This window comes from Alexandromys fortis, unplaced genomic scaffold, assembly GCF_014885135.2.
Source record: "Alexandromys fortis isolate MF-2015 unplaced genomic scaffold, M_Fortis_MF-2015_v1.1 scaffold_0, whole genome shotgun sequence".
NCBI lineage: Eukaryota > Metazoa > Chordata > Mammalia > Rodentia > Cricetidae > Alexandromys > Alexandromys fortis.
In genome coordinates, this window is record NW_026067949.1 from 40,984,233 (window position 1) to 41,005,244 (window position 21,012).

The following is a 21,012-nucleotide window of genomic DNA, read 5'->3' on the forward strand; positions in this document are numbered from 1 at the left end:
GCTATCTCTGTGCACCCACCCCTGCCCCTAGCTATCATCTATGCACCTACCCCTGCCCCTAGCTATCTCTGTGCACCCACTCCTGCCCCTAGCTATCTCTTGGCACCCACCCCTGACCCTGCCTATCTATGTACACCCACCCCTGGCCTTAGCTATACCCACAGTTTACTCCTCAGCTTCTACTCGTGGCTAGTTTGGTCTCACTCCCTTACTTCCCATACAGTTTTCTTCCTGGGATATTTCAATGCAAGTCCACTCCCCCTCAGAAAAGAGTAGGCAGGCCTTCAAGAGACAACAACCAAACAGGGTACAATAAAACAAGGCAAAACCCTTCCTATCGAGGCTGGACAAAGCAACCCAGTGAGTGGAAGCAGGCAAAAGAGAGACACACCTGCTCCCACTGTTAGGACTCCCAGAAAAACATCAAGCTAATAGCCAGGGGCTGAAGGTCTCTAAGATGTCAGTGACCTCTTGGGTTGCTGAGAGTGGCGTGGCCTGGCTTCTGGCATGGTGTGGAAGGAGGCTGACTCACACATTTGCTTGTAATCTCTAGGCTAAAAGGCCGAGTTCCCTGGAAGGTCTAAGAAGGTCCAAGTAGCCCCTTAGTGGAAATGTTGGTGCAGTGGCAGGGCTGGAGAGAGTAAAGGAAGCTGTCAGCTTGGGGACATCACTGTTGAGACCTGCACTGGCCTTCTGCGTATTCAGGGAGGTTTCCAAATTTCTCCATCTTTGCCAGCATTTTTTTGTTTGTTTTCTTGAGGATTGTCATTTTGACTGGAGTGAGGTGGGATGCCAGAATAATTTTGATTTTAATTGCCTTAATGGCTAGTGATACTGAAATTTTTTTCATGTATTTTTTTAAATCATTTGTACTTCATTTGAAAATGTCTGTTCAGTTCATTTGCTTATTTGTAGACTGAATTGTTTGTTCTTTTGGTGTTTAGTTTTTTGAATTTTTTTATATATGCTGGATATAAATTTTCTGTGCAAAGGTTTTTCTCACATCTACTCTATATATATTCCAGTGTTGATAAGCTTCTTAGAGTCTTTTCATTTGTGTTTTGTAGCCTAGGATGACTTAAAATTCAAGATCTTGTTCTTTTAGCCTTTCAGAAAGGTGCTGGGTTGGCGGGCATGTGTCCCTTCATGAGGTCCAGAAGATTTAAATTTGATACAATCTCATTTGTCAGTACTTGTTCTTATCACCTGAGCCAACCATTATAAAATCAATACAGAGATTCATTAAAAATAAAAATCAGACTATTTCCTGATATAGCTCTATCCCTTCTGGGTGTGTGCCCCTCAGCATCAAAACCAGCATACTATGTGTCCGCATTTCCTGCTGTGGTTTTCAAAATAGCCAAGTTATAGATGCAGCCCAGGTGCTTAGCAGAAGAATGGATAAAGAAAATGTGGCTTCTGTACACGGTGCAGCTGTATTCATCCATACCAAGAATAAAGCCATGTTTGTTATAGCAATATTGACATTGCTGGAGATCTTGTGAAGAGCACATAAAATAATGGGGGTTTTGTTGAAGGAGGCTGCTTGTTTGTCCCAGCTGCCCAGAACCAAAATAATCACACAGAAACTATATTAATGAAATCATGCTTGGCCCATTAGCTCTAGCTTCTTATTGGCGAACTCTTACATATTAATTTAACCCATTTTTATTAATCTGTGTATCACCACGTGGCTGTGGCTTGTTGGGTAAAGTTCCATCGGCTCTGGTCGGGCTACATGGCTTCCCTCTAGACTCCTCCTTCTTTGTCCCAGCATTCAGTTTGGTTTTCCCTGCCTACCTAACTTCTGCCCAGCCATAGGTCCAAAGCAGTTTCTTTATTAACCAATGGTATATTCACAGCATACAGAGGGGAATCCCACATTAGGGTTTTTGAAAAATGAAGTGGATTTCTAGCAAGATTGACTTAGTCAAGTTTACTTTGTACAGGTCTTGACATAGAACTTGGCAAGTCGTATTTAAAATGTGATTGAATTAGTAGATAATGAGACAATCTCTGGTGAGGACATACCGCTTTTACTCTGATAAACGGACACAGTATTAAACCAAGTCCTAATTACTTATGGCTCTGCCCATAAATGACTGAATCTCTCAACTCTCATCAGAGAAGCATGCATTTGCAGAATATGGTGAATTACACAGAGACACACAACCGGCAAGGTGCGGAGAATAAGAGACTGAGGAAGGTTCAGCCCTAAGTAGAACATACATGCTGTGCACCCCACTCCCCTGCCCCAAAGCCTCAGGGATTGTTTTGGAAGACAGGCTCGGATGAAGCCGTGTCCTCTGGACACAGTGGAGGTGACAGCGTGCCCAAAGCCTGTATCGGCCTAAGCCAGACCACATCCCAGCATGGAGAGGAGATGGGGGCATGAAATTTTACCCTTAGCCAAGGAGCTACTGACGGTTGTCAGATGCAGGGAGAAGGAGGGTCAGATTTTTTTTTTCTGTTTTCTTTTCCTAAGAGCGTTGTTCCTGATTAGTTAACCATACTCCAGGAGAAGGCTACACCCACATCCAAGAGTGTTTGGTCAGCCCATGTTGGCCTTGGTAGAATAGAAAAAGACACACACTGTGGGGTGGTAGGGAAGAGGATGGATTTGGGAAAAGTTGGGGCGATGGGGATGAATATTATCATAGCAGGTAGGAAACTGTCAAAGACCTAATTGAAAATAAGGTAATTGAGGTGAGGTAATCCTATCAGAAGGGATCAAGTGGCCTGCCCTGTCCTATTACAAAATAGTAGGAAACAGTGAAGAGCCGAGAGATACTCACTCACTCATTCTGATTTCTACCCCTGTTGTTCCTATCTTATAGGTAAACCTAGTCTTGATAAATTTTACATGCCTTGGTCAATACTACGCTGGGGGAGAGGGAATAAGAACTGAGGATAGGAATCTGTGTGTGTGAAAGCAGCACAATGAAACCCATTATTTGATATGCTAACTAAGATGTTTAATACTAAACTATTTAAAACAATGAACAGCTTGAGTGTCCTTAATATATGCCCCTATATTGGTACCGGTATTGGAATTCTTCAGTTAGATTCTTCAACAATATATATAAGGCAGTCAGACAAGCTGTGACTGTGTCCAGATTGAAATACTGCGTGCATGATGCTTAACACACTGCCTGGAACTTATTACGGCCTTAACCAAACGCCAGCAGCCTCATCCTTGCCAGCTGGGTGGTAGTTCAGGATGGGAACTGTCTGGCTGCCATATTGGTGAGAGAGGGGAGGGGAAAGCACTTTTTTTCTGACATCATTTCTCAGTGTCAGAGGTGACCAGGGCAGAGGCGATACCAGATCAGGTGCCTTGTGGCTGACTTCCAGCCTTATGTTCTGGAAAAAAAAAAAAAATCGAGCTTTTGAGTCCCTACCTGTCTGCCATCTTGAATCTAATCTTAGATTAATATACATTAATCCAAAGTAAATGTATGTGGAATCATGGACTAATATAAATGTCATTTGTGGCATTTACTTATGGGTGCTGTCTGTGGACTGACTGCTGTAGATGATCTGTCACTGACCAAGTTGACATGTCTGGAGTTGAAGATTTTATGAATGTAGTGTACAACATGGAGCCTCTGGGGCTTGCGTAACTCCCTAGAGATACACCGTGTGACTCGGTGGCTGGTCTGTGTTTACTGCTAAGCCATATCCCGTGATGTGCATGGTCTGTATAGCCTTTTAACCGCTCACCTACAGAAAGGCCAGTTCTAGTTCGTTAGCTGTCATAAGTAAAGCTGCCATGAATATTTATGTACCAGTCTTTAGGTGAACAAAAGTTTTCATTTCTCCGGGATAGGTGCCTAAGAGCACAAAGGAACTTTTAAGGCAGTTCATTGGTCTAGAACTATGTGCACTGTGATCCTGCTCTGGGATGCTTACTCGTTCTTCAGTCTGAAATCTGATTTTTCATGGGGCCGCATTTCCCTAGCCCTCGGCCCTGTGTCAGGGACCAAGCTGGATTAGGGAGCTTCTGAATTGGGAGGGAGGTTTACTGTGTTTTGTGGCCTGCAGATCTGTGGGAGACAAGGCTATCCTCACTTGTCTTGTTTTGCTGTGTTGATCTCTCTCTCTCCCTCCCTCTCTCTTCTTCTAATACATCTGTCCAGACCTCTGACACTGCATAGTTAAGCCAGTGACCACGGTGCTCTCTCTCACTTCCTGTGGGGATGCTAGGCCCGCAGGGACCTCTGTGAACTTTTCAAGGGGATGGTTTCCACTTTCCCTCTTCCTCCTCTTGCAGTCGGCTGTAGTGAACACGTGTCGCCAAAAGATGGCAGTGCACTTTGCCGTGCTGAGATGTCTCTCCTCTCCTGTCACCTGTGACTCCGACAGTGAGATATGTTCTATTTAGGTACATGTTGCAAATGCGGGCACCACAGTTTGCAGAGCAACAAAAGCACCAATAACGCCCCCCCAAAAGAAACCCTCCAAAGACAATGTCATCTTTGCAGAAAGTAAGAATGACTTTCTCCCTCTTAAAAGCGACGTGCATAGGGAACGACTGTTCTGGATGCTAGGTTGATTGTTGTGCTTTGTGTAGTTCCTGAGTAGAAAACTGTGATGTGAGGCATTCCACCCCTCATCTGACCGAAGACCAGCCAAAGGGCAGGGATAGCCTAATTTTGAGCTTGGGGACATGCGATACCTTTTAGTCCATAAGTAAAACTCCCCAGCAACATAGTTCTCCCAAGAGCAATGGATGATATAAAAGTCTTCATTTTCGGTACGCTTCCACTCCCTACACATGTCTGTGCCTAGGGCATGTGCGCACAGCACTGTTTCACATTCCTTGTGTGCAGGAAAGCTTTTATAGAAGGAGAGGTGATGGGGTTCATTGGATGCCATAAACAGACCAGGCTGGCAAGGATAAAATAGAATGAGTTTAAATACAAGGTTAACTAATAAAATTGAAGCTGTGCGCACAAACTGAACCAGTGATGTCAAGCTCTAGTTTGGACATGTTGTCCACCGGAGTCATCCTGCTCCCTGGTGCCTTCTCTGGAAGCAGTCATCTCTGACCACCCTGGCTGAGGCTATGGAGGATACAGACTGGTTCTGGACTCTGACTACAAGCTCCAGCATGCCCCCTCTACACAGTGTGGATTAGCGTGCTGAACTTACAGCGTTCCATGCACTAGACGCCACGGTCCGAGAACACAGCCAGAGTTGCCATCCTGTGGTGACAAGGAAGCAGGTGGCTGAAACTCAGGCAGCAGCCTTTTTGCTGGTGTGCACCCCTTGGCAAAAGCCCCAGGCTAAGAGAGAGCTGTGCTGCATGAAGTTCTAACTCTGAAACCAGATGCTGTTACCATAGAGACAAGTGAACTGCTACAGGAGTGGGAGGCGGCAGAGAAGGATGGCAGAGGGAGGCAGGAGGGCAAGTGAGGCGAATCTAAAGGCTAGCCTACCCGAGGACCTTCAACCTTTAGCAGCCCTGTGACCAGCAGGCTGGTGCTCTTGAAACTTGGGTGCTGGCGGCCTGCCACTTGCTGACTGGCTGAGTGGCAGCTGCTTGCGCTGTGAGTACTAGCTGGTCAGCACGTTGGCAGTTGGCGCAGGCTCAGGGGGGTGGGATCTCAGAGGGCTGGAATGTGGATGGGTGCTCCAGCGGCTGACAGTTTTGCACAAATGTTTCTCGTGCCGGACTTAAGTCACCCTCACAGGCCTGCTCAGTGATTAGGACCGGCTGGTGAGAGCCTGCCCGTCTGGCAGACAATTTGATGTGTGTTCTAGTTAAATCATTTTGCTATCCCAGAATAACCGAGAATGAGACCCCCCTCCGCCCCCCGTGGGTCTGGACTTGTATAGAAGGGGTATAACTTCTCCGATCAGAGCCCAGGTTGAAGGAAGGCAGTACTGACCCGAAGTGGATTTTACACTGGCTGCTGCCACTCTTAACCCCCTGATACTGGTGAGACGCGTCCAAGTCAGGTCTGAATTCTGCCACATTCTAGCGACGTGAGCCGTGCTGAAGCTGCGTGGAAGCACACTTCCTGCTCGTTTTCAGCAAACATGCAGGGCACGCGCAGAGGACGTTTTGAGGATGGATTTGGGGGCCTGATTAGGGACTAGATGAGTTAATTTCTTCCAACTGATTTATAGAGGGGAAATGGTTGGGTCAGCCACTTTACATGGTATCTCTGTCTTACTAATAATAGCCAGCAACTGCTAAGAGGACGTACGGCTGAGGAACTGATACTTGTCATGTAAAGATGGGAAGTGGGGGATCTTCCTGGTCTGTGTAGAAGGCCACGTTCACTAGGATGACTTTGCTCTTAGGGCAGGGTAAAGGCTGCCACATTTGGTGTTTTTGCTTTGTTTTACTAGCCCCTTTTCCGTGGAGAAGAGGTCTGTTTTCAAGCTCTCTGCATGATCCATCAGGAAGGACGAAGTTCTGATGACTTGCTATGTATAGTTTTGAAGGGAATGCGAGCTATGCATCAAAGAGCCAAGGAATGCACCAATCATGACCCCCACTCCCTACTCAGACAGTGGGGCTGGGCAGTTGTCTCAGCCTGGCCAGAGGGCTTGTGCACTGACTTTTCTTCCTTTCCAGTCATCTCTGGCTTTCTTGCTTTTTTTTTTTTTTTTTTTTTTTTTGCTTGTGGCATGCAGTTTTGGAAAAGGCTTAGATTTTGAGGTTAAATGCTTTCTTTAGAAAACGTATAAGGAGACAACAAAATATTAAAATATTTTATGGCCCGCCCGATGGGTGAGAGGGTACCAAGCGAAGTCTGCGTTTAGTTGTGTTGAATCCAGCATGCTGAGTGGCCAGGGGTCAGTTCCGAGAAGAGACGTGGGACAAGCTATTCCGTTTGCCAAAGGAACGGTGCACAGTTAGGGTACGTGCTGTAAGGTAGCTCTCTGGGATCTCGCTGTGTTTCTGAGGAGTTGGAAGAAAATATCCTCACGAAGCTATCATCCTTATCTGTGTGTACACATGCTAGGTAACTGATGGCTCCTTGCACTTTGGACAGCACCTGACCTCCAAGGCAAGTCTCTGAGACGCTAGGTGTGATTGTGTATCCCTGGCACTTCGAAGTGTGCGGGCAGGCTGTACAGTAGATCCTCAGTTAATATTGACTTCCTCCTCACCGGAGGGAGGAAGGAAGGAAGGAGGAAAGGGGGCAGGCGGGCACCTTCTCTGTTCCAGTCTCCCCCAACACTAACCGTGGCCCATTTCAAGCGCCTTTGGTATAGACAGTTGCATTTTCCATATTGCTTAATCCAGCTTTTGCGTTCCCATACGTCTTTCTCAGCTTTTTTGGGGGTGGGTTCTCTGCTCTCTCTGACTTCTCTGCTATCACTTACACCTGTTTACCCTTGCGTCCCTGCCTGACTTGGGGCTGTCGGCGTGTTTTAGCAGGTGGTCTCAAGTCCACTCCCTTGTACCTATTCTTCCTCCCTGCATGAGTGCACCTGGTAATAACTCCAGCCCCAGCTTGATGTGTGTGTGTGTGTGTGTGTGTGTGTGTGTGTGTGTGTGTGTTTGCCATAGTTTCGCAGCTGCTGCAAGTCCCTAGTCCCAGACTCAGGCAGCTGTGGTCATACTAGCAACTTTTTACACACACGACGCGCATCTTCACCGTAAAGTGTACAAAACCGACCTCTCCATGCCTTCTCAACGGCTTGTTTCTCACTCGGTCCCCACGGTGCGGGAGGTAGCTTGCGAGTTTCTCTTGTTCCCTCACCGTCTGTTTTCCACACCACAGGTAGCTGGATCCTTTAAGAAGGGAAAACAATGCTGACTTCAGTGCTGAGTCCTTCTGGCTTGCGTGACCTGATTCTCCCTATGTCATCAGGACAGTTGCTTCCTTTGCTGTCTAGACCTTACAGCTGTTCTTGTGGGTGCTAAACATCCCTACTGAGGGCCCGTCACTTGCTTTTCCCTTTGCTGGGCTCAGCACCACACTAGATAGCCCTCTGTGCCTTTTCCTGTCCGCAAAGCCCCCAGGGCTGCTCTTCCAAGGCTATCTTGCTTGTTCATGGTTAGTTTTTTTCGAGGAACTTTCTTGTCGCATTTGTGGATCTGTCCCCCTCCCGCCGAAGAGTAGCAGGAATATAGCAAGCAGTAATTAAATATTTGCTGAACCCACGAGTAAGGCTGTATCATTTAATCTTCCTGAGAACCTAAGGCTCAGCGAGATTGGCAAATGGCTTGGCGTCTTAGTCTTTAAGGTTTTTCATTCCCACTATAATCCTGCAGACTGACCCATATCTTGTTTTATACATTTAGTTTGAGTGCAGAAAAGGAGAGTATTTTGACCTGTGTCAGGAGGCACCATCATGTATGAGGCTCATATCCCCTAAAGAAGACTCTTGAAGGGTCCGAAAGTTGTATGTTTCTTCCCATCCAAGTACTAGCCAGGCCCAACCCTGCCTCTGAGATCAGACAAGACGGGGTGCAGTCAGGGTGGCATGACCAAAGACTAGCAGTGGGTTTCTTAGTGACATTGTTCCCCAGGGCTGGTAAAGGGGAAAACGAGGAAAGAAAAAAACCCCTTTATTTCATTGTAGAATGTTATTATTTGTGTATATGTGTTCTCTCTCTCTCTCTCTCTCTCTCTCTCTCTCTCTCTCTCTCTCTCTGTTTGTCTGTCTGTCTGTCTGTCTGTCCCTCTCTCTCTGCATGCCACAGCACGTGTGTGGGATCAGTTTCCTTTTACCATGTGGGCTCTAGGGATCAAACTCAGGTCATCAGGCTTGGAGGCAAGCGCCTTTACCTGCTGAGATCCCTCATTGGCCTAGGAGACCACACTTAGAAAACAATGTGTGCTAAGTCTGATGCCAAATGCTCTGAAGTTCGCCGCCTCGTTCAAATCTCAAAGCACTCAATGCAGAATTGATTGTAGTATTGTGATGAATCATTGTGAAATTGATTTGATCACTCTAATTTTATACAAGAAAATAAAAAAAAAAGACCCTGTGGCTCAAAAGAGTGAAGTATTTTGCTCCAGGTGGCATCACTACTAAGCAGTCGAATTAGATGTTTGTGTTTTGCTTCTGACCTTTTATGTAAAGGCGATGGCTTGGTAAGGGAGATATATTTCTAAACTAGGAAGGGAAAAACGGAGTTCTGTGCACGTCTGCCTAGACTATAGCAAACATGAGAAGCACCCGGATAAGTTATACAGACGGTGTGGAAAACAGACTCGACCATATCCAGGGCTTGAGCACACAGTCGGGTGGCTGGAGTACGGAGCGAGCATGTGGTTCTCTGGCAAGGCTCATGTATGAGGTGACATAGAGCAGCTGTCCCCAGAGAAAGTTCTTTGTTACAAGACCCGTACTTCACAGGCAGCATCTGAGCAGCTCAGGATTTCTCTCTGCTCCCACTATAAATAGAGCTCATGGAATTCTGTATACGAAAGTTAATGCAATGAGAAGGAGCCTCAGAGGAAAGGGATAAAGCTTCACTCATTCTGTAAACTAGAAACATGTTTGGCGCTGGGAGACTGAAAAAAAAAAAAAACCCACCACGCTGTCGTTCCTTGGATAGATTCTGAGGTCTTATTTAGCATATGAAATTGCAGAGTAGATCCTATTATGTAAGGAGACAGGAGGACAGCATAGCGTGGTTACAAAATGAAGACCTCCGTGCCCTTCCGAGGAGAGTTAACAGTGCATCTAGCATGCAGAGAGACGCGTGAGAAGAGCGTGGAAACGGGGGGACGGGGTGGCATGTCTGTGTGCCTATTGCTGAAGCCCTGGTGCCGGATAATCCTCAGATGTCAGATTTCCGTGAGGCCAACATGTGACTCAACGCTTGCCACTCAACACGGAGTACTGGGCTGGTATTAGGAGGCTGGTTGCAAGCTCGGCTCCCACTGTGCATTAGCCTAACTCCCTGTCGCTCTGTGTGTGGGTGGGTGTGCCTGTGCGCCTATGAGGGTATACATTCTGTGCAGTGGCTGTTTGGAGAGCTAAGCACTGAGATTGGATTTCCACAAACGATCATCACGAACACTCCAGAAACATCAATCTTCCTCTCTTGGTATTTTTTTTTTCTTCTTTTGCTTTCATCTCTGTTTTTCCTTTCTGCAACTCCCCAAAGGGACACTCTTCCTCAACATCCAGCCTACAAGATTGGGATTATTTTCTATTGCCTGTCCATGTGGTTGCCCTCTCAAGGTTAGAACTGAAGCTATGTGGGGCCAGCACATTCTCAAGCACCAGATGAGAAGAGCTGCGTGAAGGAGTGACAGCCACCAAAGGAAGAGGGACTCTGCCCTGCAAACATGAACAACAGCTTGCAGGTTAACCTGCCCAGAAGCTGGGCTGCTTCAAGTGGCTCACTTCAGGAGAAGTCTGAGCATTCTTTTTTTCTTTTCTATTACTATAGGATGGAGGATGAAGCTGTCCTGGACAGAGGGGCTTCGTTCCTTAAACATGTGTGTGATGAAGAAGAAGTAGAAGGTGAGCCCTTTGGGTCTGGGAAAGTGTGTGTTTATATCCATGTACTCTGTAGATAATGGCATTCGTGTATCTTATGCATGTTATATTTTGAAAAGTTAAACACCAGATCTTGCTGGTGGAGTTTCTTTGATCTCTACATTTTCCTTCAGCCCAGGAAGTAATTCTAAGAACTTCATCGGACCCTCAGAATTGAAATCAGCAGAGCTTTCTATACCCGTGACATTTTTTTTAAAAGGTGTTATTTTGAAGTAGGTGCTTGTGTTAGCTTTGCCGCTCCACCAGAAATGAATGTTTTAGTAGATAATTCCAGGGAGCTGCCAGATCTATAAGAATGTATTTGTTAGCACCTTCTACTGTTCCTTTTCTGGTAGCTTACAGGGGAGAGAAACAGATGTTGCCGAAGGGAGAGCGATAATCATTGTTGTAGGGAAAACAGGTCTAAGTCGAGGGTGGCGAGAACAGTTGTCATGGGCGAGTCTTCGCTCAGAAAACCCAGGCAAGCGTTTTCGATTTAAAAACCCCTTGGAACCTCTCTCACTAATGTTTTGAGTCTTAAAACCGAAGGAGAGTTCAATGTTATCTGCTGCCAACATACCTCAGCATGTGCTTCCTTCAGCCCCCTCTCCCCCCACTTATCAATAACGTCAGGGGAGTACCACTTGATTGGTGGTGAGAAGGCAGGCTTCATTCATTATGTATTGAAGCCACAGTGTGAAGGCTCTGTAGCCTACTACTGGTGTTTAGTGTGAGATTTCCTGTGGCAGTCAGAGTTATAGCTAGCATCATAGGAAACTCGTAGATGAACGTTGTGATCAGTTTCTCCCATGAATGTCACTCGAGAGGCTGTTTTGGAGGCTGTGGACTGACTGGTCCCTTTGGGTAGCTCGTGCCCCCCAAAGCCTTGGCAAAGAGGACGGTGAGGCTGAGAAGAAGAAGGTGGATAGTGTGTGTTCTGGAGCAGTGCTCCAAGCAGCTGGAGCCCCAGGTCGAGGGGGTTCACGCTCCTGTGCTGTCAGGAGCCGGCCCAGGATGGCGGTCGCTGTGTGGTTTCTGTAGTGACTTTCTTCTGCCCACTGAACGGCTTGTGCCCCCTCTGCCCCACCCCCTGGCTTCCCATTCTTAAGCACTTGAGACCGACTAACAAGAATTTGGTGCCTAAGTTTCTTAGGAAAACGGAAACTACAGTATTTTCTTTCATATTGTTTTATGGGTTCCTTGCATTTTTACAATGTGACCACGGGAAAACATCAAGTTGGAGAGGGCAAGAGAGTCAAACTTTTCTTTTTTTGCTGAAACTTCATTGCAGCTGGTGTTATCCCAGACCGTAAAAGAGGAGATAAAGTCATTCAGTGAGAGCCTAAGAGAGAATGTAGTTTGATGAACATGCTGTCATTTCAGAACAGTTAAAGTGGAAAAGCCTTGGGAATGGGAATGTGTGGTGTGCACCCGTTCTCCTTTGGGAACGAGGTCCTGGCTGAGTTCTCAGGAGATGTAAATCCTGAAGGTGCTTTGGATCAACAGTACTGCAGTAGACGGCTTTGCAGTATTCGGGTTCTTAAAGCTTTGCCTGAGAAGTCTATTTCCTAAATTATTTCCTGGATTTTCAAGCAGAAAATTAATCTATTGATCACAGTATAAATCATAATATAAACAACACATAATTCTATAGCCAGCTTTCTATAGGAGAGAAGCAGAAAAGGCAACCAAAGGTCACAGAGGTGCCTGGTTCAGGGCAAGAAGTGTGCTGGTTTTATGTCAGTGAGGCTTGTGCCCTCCATTCTCATAGGACGGACGCACGGCAGGCACTCTTTTGTGTTGTGGGCTGGTGCGTGATTGGATCCCTCTTATTCCGAGGCATGTTGTGTTGTCTGTTGTCGAATGCTAGGCCTTTTACGATGGTGTGTGCTGATGGTGGACTTGGTGTGGCCTTCCACAGTGGAGGCCCTCTCACAGTAGAAGGGTTGGAAGTTTAGGAACTGGTTCTTTCTCTTGCAATACCCTTCGACCAGGCCCTCTTATCTCTCAGCAGGCTTCATCAAATAGGATTGGGGGGATGGATACAAATGTAGTTCCAGCTCTGAGTGAGAGGACAGAGACAGTGCAATGGGCAGAGGTTTCATGGTACATCTGGGGGTCCTGTGAACGAGTAAGGAAAGGGATGGCGGTTGTCATGGTATGGGGATATATTTCTCAAGGTTGGGAGTATATCCCATAGTTGTAATTTCATAGAATAAGGCTTTACTGATAGGGAACAACATGTTACTTCCTGAATAGCTGAGTCTTTGGAACACTTAAGCAGAAGTTACTACTGGGGCTTAAGGATGGAGAGTTCAAAGGACAAGGAGCTGGAACACCTTTCTGCAAATTATCAGTCATGTTTCCTTTGACCCCAGAGCTATTTGTTTTCCTTCAGAGATGAGCATGACTAAGCATACTATATTACAACACACCTTGCAAAAGTAAGTTTAAAACTTTGCTCCTTAGTAATTTTTGTAAGTTCTAACAACTGAAGTCCAGTAGCTGTAGTTACTTTGCCATGCTCGTACAGTAAAAGTGGTTCTTAGAATCCCCTGGATTCAGTTCAGGGAGGCCAGAAGAATTCTACGTTCTCTTCTAGCTTCTTCTAGTGATGGCCTGGGCTTCAGGACCATGCCCCCAGTTCACCTTGCTCAACTTTACACTCAGAGTGGGCGGCATACCACTTAATCCTCCACTTAAAATCTTCGTAGAGAGCTGTCAGCTGCAGCAGTCACCAGGAGCAGAGTGAGTCAGGAGAGGAGTCATCTTCTGTTTAAATAATGAACTTATCATTGGCACATATATTTAAAGACTTAAACCGTGTTTTCATCAAATGTCCCTCATGTGTTAATGGCTTAGACCTAGCGTCCTGAAAAGGAAACCCAGCGCCGGTTTTCGTCTTGAAAACAAACGGAAGCTTTTACAGCTGTTCGTTCACTGGCTACCTTACACCATGTACCGTTTGTAGTTCATATTGAGTGCCAAGTTGTAGAAAGAGTTCTGTGATTCGGACACGGATGTCTGCTCTGCACCCCAAAGCCTAAGCTTGTCCTTGGGCGCTTCTGTATGGGAATAGTCAGTGGATAATAAACTGATGTTGCCAGAACAACCTGGACCATGGGAAACGACTACTTGGGTCTGATTTCAAACATCGACAGGGGAAATTGCCAGGTTTTGTCAGTTAAGCCAAGTTTGAGGTACCCTTTTGTTCCAGAAGAAACTGTATGGATTTATGTATAAAAAAAAAGACAGGTTGGAGATGGGCGTAGTGGTGTGTATCTGTGATCCCAGCACTCGAGAAACTGAGGCAGGAGGACCAGGAGTTCAAGGGTAGCCCGAAGACCCTGTCTCAAAAAATAAAGTCAGCTTGGATTTTGGATCTGAGTGATATAAACAGATTACTTAATATTCTCATATTTCGCAATAGGGGAAAAGAGCAAACTCCACCTTATCCTTTGAGATAAGGCTTTGGCTCTGCTTGGCTAGGTAACTCCCCAGCGGCCTTGGCAGCTCTGACTTCACGAGGAGGGGCCTCTCCTTAAATTTGAGTCCAACTAACAACTCAGGAAACATAGAGAACAGCAGGACAATGTGGTCTGAACTGCCGACATTTCTGGAGCTCGGTCAGTGCTCTCTCAAAGTTGTTAAGGCCGTATTGTGGCGTTTCCCTTCCGCTTCAAAGCCGAGCCCCACAGGAAGTTTGCTCCTACCTGTTGAGGGTGGTAATAATCCTAGAAGGCCCCTCCCTATGTTCATTAAGAAAGAGAGTATTGTTGAAGAGACAGAGTATGGTTCGCAAATTCTGGAATTTATCATGACGGCTTTTCAGAGAAATAAATTTGGGAGGTGTAGGGCAGTAGTTGGGGCTGAGTACACACTCACCAAATGTTTGTTAGAACAAAGGGCGTACTCACTGAAGTAGAATATGAACTAAATAAAGCACATGAAAAATTCTGTCATCCTCACATCTCTGCTTATATTTTTAGTTAGTATTTTGTTCTTAGTGTTAAAGTCAAGTGTTAAGATACAGTCTCTGTCTTACCCTCGGCATCCTCTTCAATCTTTCTCAGGTTTACGATGCTTATCTATTTGGAGTGATAAGAAAAAGTAACCATTAAAACTTCTCTGTCTAAACCCCTCCTATTGTTCTGTTCTATGTTTTGAGACTAGAAAGACGAAAATGCTGAGATGGTGGCTTTTTGTCTTTTTGGAGGTCAGGCCCTCGACGTTTTACAGACATGAAATCATAATGACCTAAGCTAGCTTCCCCTAGAGGATGTGGTGATGCTCTGTTCCTGCGTATGGAGGAAGGTAGTGTTCTAAAGAAAAGGTGGGGCCTGGTAAACATCTGTTAGTACTTACAGAGCTCGACACTGTCCTTGCAGAGACCGAGTGAATGAAAACCTATTCGATGGAAGGGAGGGACCAGGTTTTGGCGGGACTGTTCTGAGCTTGGGACCCAAGTGTCCGCTTGCATTGTGCTGACCTCTTCTCTGCTGCTCACTTGGATTGCTGAGAAACAGTGTGTACAGAGGAAACACTTGGGGGAAAGAGTACAGAAGGAAAAGCCTTCTTAGCAGAAACAATGAGCTCCCCACGTTGGAAACCCTTAAAGAGACCCAGCAAAGCTTTAAGGGTTGCTACTTGACCAGCAGCTTGGCCCGCCCTCTCTCAGAGGATGAAGCCTCCTCAGAGCTTCCAAGTCCCCCTGTCTTTCTCCTTTGGTCTCAGCTAACCACTCCCTGGAGATCCCAAAGCCTACAGCTCTTATCTCCATGGCTGCCTGACACCTCCTGCTCTTGGCGAGAAAATCTTTCTCTGTAGATGTCCTCCTCAGCCAGGACATCTGATGTGGTTTCACATGTTTTTGGAAAGGGCATCCTACCTGCCCAGAGTTTTCCTCTGTTGAGAGTTCTCTGGTAATATGTTACGGACTAAAACCCCCTTGAAGCCCTTTCCTGCCCTAAGTGTTGACATTGCAGTAAGCCTCAACAAATTGGACTTGGGACTCCATGTTTTGCAAGGATTCAGCCATTCTGAAATAGCACTCTGGGGACAATTTTATCTTAGTTGAAGCTTTTCATCTCGCCATATTAGTGAGATGTTTCATATTGACTTTGGGAGTATCTCCCGTTTGGTTGATTCAGGTGCCATTACAATAGAGTGGTTAGGTGTCAATTGAAGAATAAAATTCCCAAACTGAATCCGTTGCCGAATCATTATGTCAGGGAAAGAAACCAATGAGAATGCAGAGTGTTTCTTTCTCCATAAAGTGGCAACAGTGAAACACACCGATTGTAATATAACTTATGGCGATTATCCCAAACCACTGTCATTGGTATACCTGGATCAAAGAGGAATAGGAGAGGCAGAGGGTAAAGAACTTGCTGTCCTAGTGGGAGAAACTGAGTCTGAATCCCCAGAACCCTGGCCTGGGGGGTGATGAGTGCTTGTAATCCCAGTGTCCCTACAGGAGCACCTTGAGTCTTTACTAGCCTGGCTTACGTAAAGAGACCCTGTCTCAAGCAAGGCAGAAGATGTCACCTGACCCAAACTTGTGTTACGGTCTATGAGTTCCTGTGTTCTCACACAAATATGCACACACACTACAAACACACTCCACACTCCACACACACCCCCCCCCAGTCCACACACACTCCACACACACACACACACACACACACACACACACACACTTCTAGACAAGATTGAAGGTGGTCCGCATGGTATGGCCGTAGACATCATTCTGAAGATTTTCATTGGCTGAAGGCTTGTTTTGCTTTCTCAGCTCATTCCTCCCAGCGCCCAGCCTTTGACCTCTTGGCCATGCTTCCCTCCTGCTTTCTCTACTGCAGAGGTGAAGATGCAATGGCCCAGTTAAATTTTCCAGGGACTCTTATCCATTTCTCTTTGGACTCATTCTGATTCCCTTTAAGCCCTGGCTATAAGGCCTAGTGTTCACAGTTACACTGCTGATGTGCCTCGTCCTTAGTGTATGAAATTGTCTCGTTTTCTAAGAAGAATCATATTAAATTGTATATGCACCTGGGGTAAACTGCTTGCCCCCTTTGCCAGTTAAAGCCTGCAGTGTTTCCACTGGAAAATAGAAGTGTTCTAGTGTTTAATGCATCGCGTTCTGGCAGCGAGGAGGATGTGAGGATAGTACATGAACCCTCACAAATCTTCCCTTCCGCCATAGCTTTGTATCCTATGGGCTGTTACATAATTTAGGTGCCATTAAATGAGATTATGCGATAGTATAGAGGTACTATGTATCCAGCCTGAGCGGAAACACTTCCCTGTTTTTAATCATTGCAAAAATGTTAATTTTGTGGGGCTAGAAAGCTCTGCCCCGTGGGTGTGAGCAGAACAAGTCTGGAATGAAGATCAGTGGAGGTCCTTTTGTTGTTGTGGTAAGCTCTCTGCTTAGACTCGGTTTCGATTTTACTTTACTCTTTGGCTAATTCCCAAAGGACTGAGGCAGGAGCCTGCATGCCATGGGTTCACGGGAGGTTCTGTACACTGCATCCCGACACTACTGATTGCCAGGTGGGATGAAAGGTGACGGTAGTGAGGGTGGTGAGTGACACCCATTGAATCAGCAGTATAGGTGACTTAAATAATTCCTTTCTCTGAATAGCAAGAAGGCTTTTAAGTCTGGTAATTGCTTTTACCTTTCACAGGTTGGAGTTAGAAGACAGCTGTCCTAAGGTGTACAATGGGTTCACCTTTAGACTCTGTTGACTTTGAAAGAACTCCGTGAGATATTATTTTACTGAATATTTTCAAGGTCAGATGCTCAGTAACTTTTACCAGGCAGAAATGCCTGGAGATAGAAATAAGGGTTAAATTTTAGTGATATTAGCCAATGCAGAGGATCAGAATGAATGGTGTATTTATAGGTTGCTTAAGTCATCACCCAACCAAGTCCTCGGCTGACTATTAAAATTACGACGAGAAATTCTATTTTGTGCTGCAAAATCAGGGGAGTGTCTCTGATGTCCAGTGACGGCTTTAATTGAATCCAGTGGCTCCACGTGCTTGACAAACTCGATCAGCGTCTGGTTGTTCAGCTTCTTACTGGCTGTGCCTCAGTCTGTGCTGTGGCCCAGAGGACATGGTGCTGCACCAGGAGTCTCTGGACCCGTTTCTCTTCCCGGCTGTGCGCTGTCTTTCTGGGTGACACGAGGAGACTCATCAGTGCAGCGAGCGAGCGCCTCATTCCCATGCTCTGCCAGCAGTGCTTCACGGAGTCTTGGTTAATACTCCCAAAAATACTTTTCTATTTGGAGTAAGCCACTGTGAATTACCTAATTTGCCATTTCTGTTGATTTGTTTCCCCGTTGTTTATCTGTTTTTGTGGTACTCAGTGGCTCAGCCATATTTGGCAAGCGTTCTGCCGTGGCCTTTCAACCCAGCCTTCTGCAGACTGCTTTCTCTATGTGTATAAAGAAACGCCATTTATAACCCCGTGCCCCAGGCTTGCTAAAAATCTTAAGTAATGACATATGAAATCTTGAGGATGAACCTTATAATTTTGAGGTATTACCCCCTGCAGATGTAATCCTGGTGTGAAATTTATTGTCTGTTCGTCGCGATCTCGCCAGTGGTTGCTATGACGGCAGAACACTCCCAGATGAAGTTGAAATACTGATATCTAATAGTCAGCGAGTTAGTTGACTAAGACCCATATTAACTATCCTCACTGAGTTGGAACTGAAGGATAATGCTTCCACCACGTCGGCCTGGTAAAATGACACGAGAAACTGTCCGTATAATCTCAGTACCCTTGGACGGAAAAAACATCCCTACTAGGACATAGTTTCTGTTCAGCTAAGTGAAGTAGGCATTACTTGAGAGTAAAAATTTTTTGATACAATAAATTTAGAGATTGTATCATATATGAGTTTATGTGAGATGACAGGGAATATATCTTGTGGAGTAATGCTAAGGCCTAAGGGACGGGCAGGATTTGGATAGAGTAGGGATAAGAGGGGATCTGGGGCAGGCATGTCTGTAGACTTGGAATGGAAGAAGAGAAGCAGAAAGTAGGTTAGTGTGCCGAATCACAGGACCACTCACACACTTCAGGGCCCTGAAGTAAGGGAGACCCAGATAATGTGTGGCATTTATTTTATTGTATGATGTATAGGTATGGGCACATTCATATATATATATATATATGTGCACATGTATGCAGATGCATACACATGTGTGTGCATGTGTGGAGGATAGAGTTTGAGGTTAGTTGTCTTCCTCTGCTGCTCTCTACCTTATTTTTTGAGACAGGATCTCTGAATATGGAGTTCACCGATTTGGCTGGTCTGGCTGGTGTGAGAGCTCTTAGGGTCCGTTTGTCTGTCTCACCTGCCCCAGTGTTGGGATAGAGATGCCTGTTACCTTGCCTGACTCTCACTTGAGTGCGGTGGATTTGAGCTCAGGTCCTCATGTTTACACGGCATGCTCTTCTACCACTCAGCCATCTCCCCAACTCTTACGTACTTATTGAAGGCAGAGTCTGACACTGTAGCCAAGGTTGGACTGGAATTCCTTATGTAGCATAGGTTAGCCTCAAACTCATAGTAGTCTTCCTACCTCAGCCTCTCGAGTGCTAGGAATATAGGTGTGACCCACCAAGCCTGTTTCTGTGACCTTTCATTCTGCTGAAGATTTAGGATTTTGTCAAACATGTTGGAAGCATGCGTAAAGGGTTTTTTAAGCAAGGAAGTGACAAGTGACATTTTGCAAGAAAGGTTCTTTTTGGCTGCTGGATGAGAACTCCTCAGGAGGGAGGTGATAAAAATGGAGCACCTGATTCAACTGAGAGATGAGTTTTGCGTTGGCCAACCTGGGGTCGAAAGAGTTAGAGAGGTGTGACTTAAATCCCCAGGATTTACAGATAGATGGCTGAGTAGATGGATGTGTGACTGCCTGCTATAGTGTGTGTATACATACATATATATATATATATATATATATATATATATATATATATACACATACACTGGAGTTTTGCTATGCGCGACTTGGGAAATCATTTGCTCTTTCCTAAGATAATTAAGACTGGGGTAAGGTGGTGCCTATGATAGGAACTCAACCGTTTGAATCTGTTCAGTGCCCGTGAGATACCCATGCAGAACTATGACATAAGTAGTTGGCTGTGTAAGCTGGAACTAAGAGGAAAGAGCAGGGATGCAGAGAGAAACCCGGAAGTCCCCATCCACATGATTGTCATAGGCCATGGGAATGATGACACTCCCTAAGTGTCAGAATGCTTCAAGAGGAGGGCTGGCAGGGGTGCTGAGCACTAGCACTAAGAGACAAAGGAGTAGAGATAGAAGGAAGTGGAAAGCCAAGAAGGATTTGAGGAAGAAAGGAGCCTGGGAGCCGGAGTCAATGATTTTAAAGTTACTGGGAGCCAGGTATGATGAGGTTGAGTGGAAAGCCCTGAATGTGGTAAAAAGGAGGTGAGATTGGTAACCTTTCTTAGCAGTGTGGTACCCGAATAGATGGAGTCGCTTAGAAAAGTTGGGAAGAGACCCTAAGGTGGTGTTCCTCAACCTGTGGGTAGCGATCATTTGGGGTTTGCCTATCAGATCTCTGCATATGATTCATAACAGTATCAAAATTGCAGTTATGAATTAGTAACAAAAGTAATTTTATGGTTATCTCTGTGTGTGTGTGGGGGGGGAAGTGTCAGCAAACCATAAGGTACTGTATTAAAGGGTCACAGCATCAGGAAGGTCGAGAACCACTGCCCTAAGGCGGAAAGCTGTGTACTTCCTTTCTGTGTGCTTAGCTGTACTGGACTCTTTAAAATGTCTGGAGTTTTATAGAATTTGCAGAAATAGAAGGGATCCTACAAAAGATCCAACTTAATGTTCTCACCTTAGAGATGGCTAGATGAGCCAGGAAGAAGCGGAAGGGCTTTGCTCCAGGCACTGGAGTAACCAGGGCCATGCCTTCCCTGGCTGTGCTCATCCAGAGGCTGTGTGTGCTTGCTCCTTCCGGAGGGGAGAGCGGTGTAGACAGAGCTGAATGAGAATGAGAAGAGGCATCCTGAAGGAGCCGTGGGAACCGAACGGAGAATGGATGTGTTGGGAAGGTTCTTTGATGGACGAGAGAGAAGGACTTCATCAGTCTGGGTGGCCTCATCCCGTAAATGACCCTAGTGATAGTAGGGCACCCATCCCATTCAGAACACTTTAATATACTGGGGCAGTTGATGGGACTAAGGGTTGTGGATCTAAATTTGCCACCCTGTAACTGTAAGACAGAAACCTTTCCAGAGATACACTGAGCCCCTTTCCCTTAGGTAATTGCTAATTTGAATGCGCTCATCATCTTTTTAAAAAGGTGTGTTTTGTAAATAATGTTGCATGGGAGGAGTGATGATGGACAAATGACGTAGTCATGGGAAACAGGAAAGGGATGCTTCTCTAACCCAGGGGACCAAGAGTAGTGCCTGTCTCTGGACAGCATCAACTGCCTCTTGGCTTTAGTGGACTCAATGGAAGTGAAGACAAAGTCATGTTTGTGGCTGGA

General features: G+C 45.8%; 1 protein-coding gene across 7 annotated transcripts in view; it reads left to right on the forward strand.

Annotated features, from left to right (window-relative positions):
- Slc4a4 (solute carrier family 4 member 4) overlaps positions 1–21,012 on the forward strand; it is a 339,097-nt gene that overhangs the window by 33,027 nt on the left and 285,058 nt on the right. For all 7 annotated transcript variants that reach the window (XM_050149683.1, XM_050149682.1, XM_050149677.1 and 4 more), the window contains exon 2: positions 10,376–10,449. In XM_050149683.1, coding sequence (XP_050005640.1) covers positions 10,377–10,449 — 73 coding nt within the window. In that variant the 5' untranslated portion in view covers position 10,376. The remainder of the gene's footprint in view (positions 1–10,375; positions 10,450–21,012) is intronic.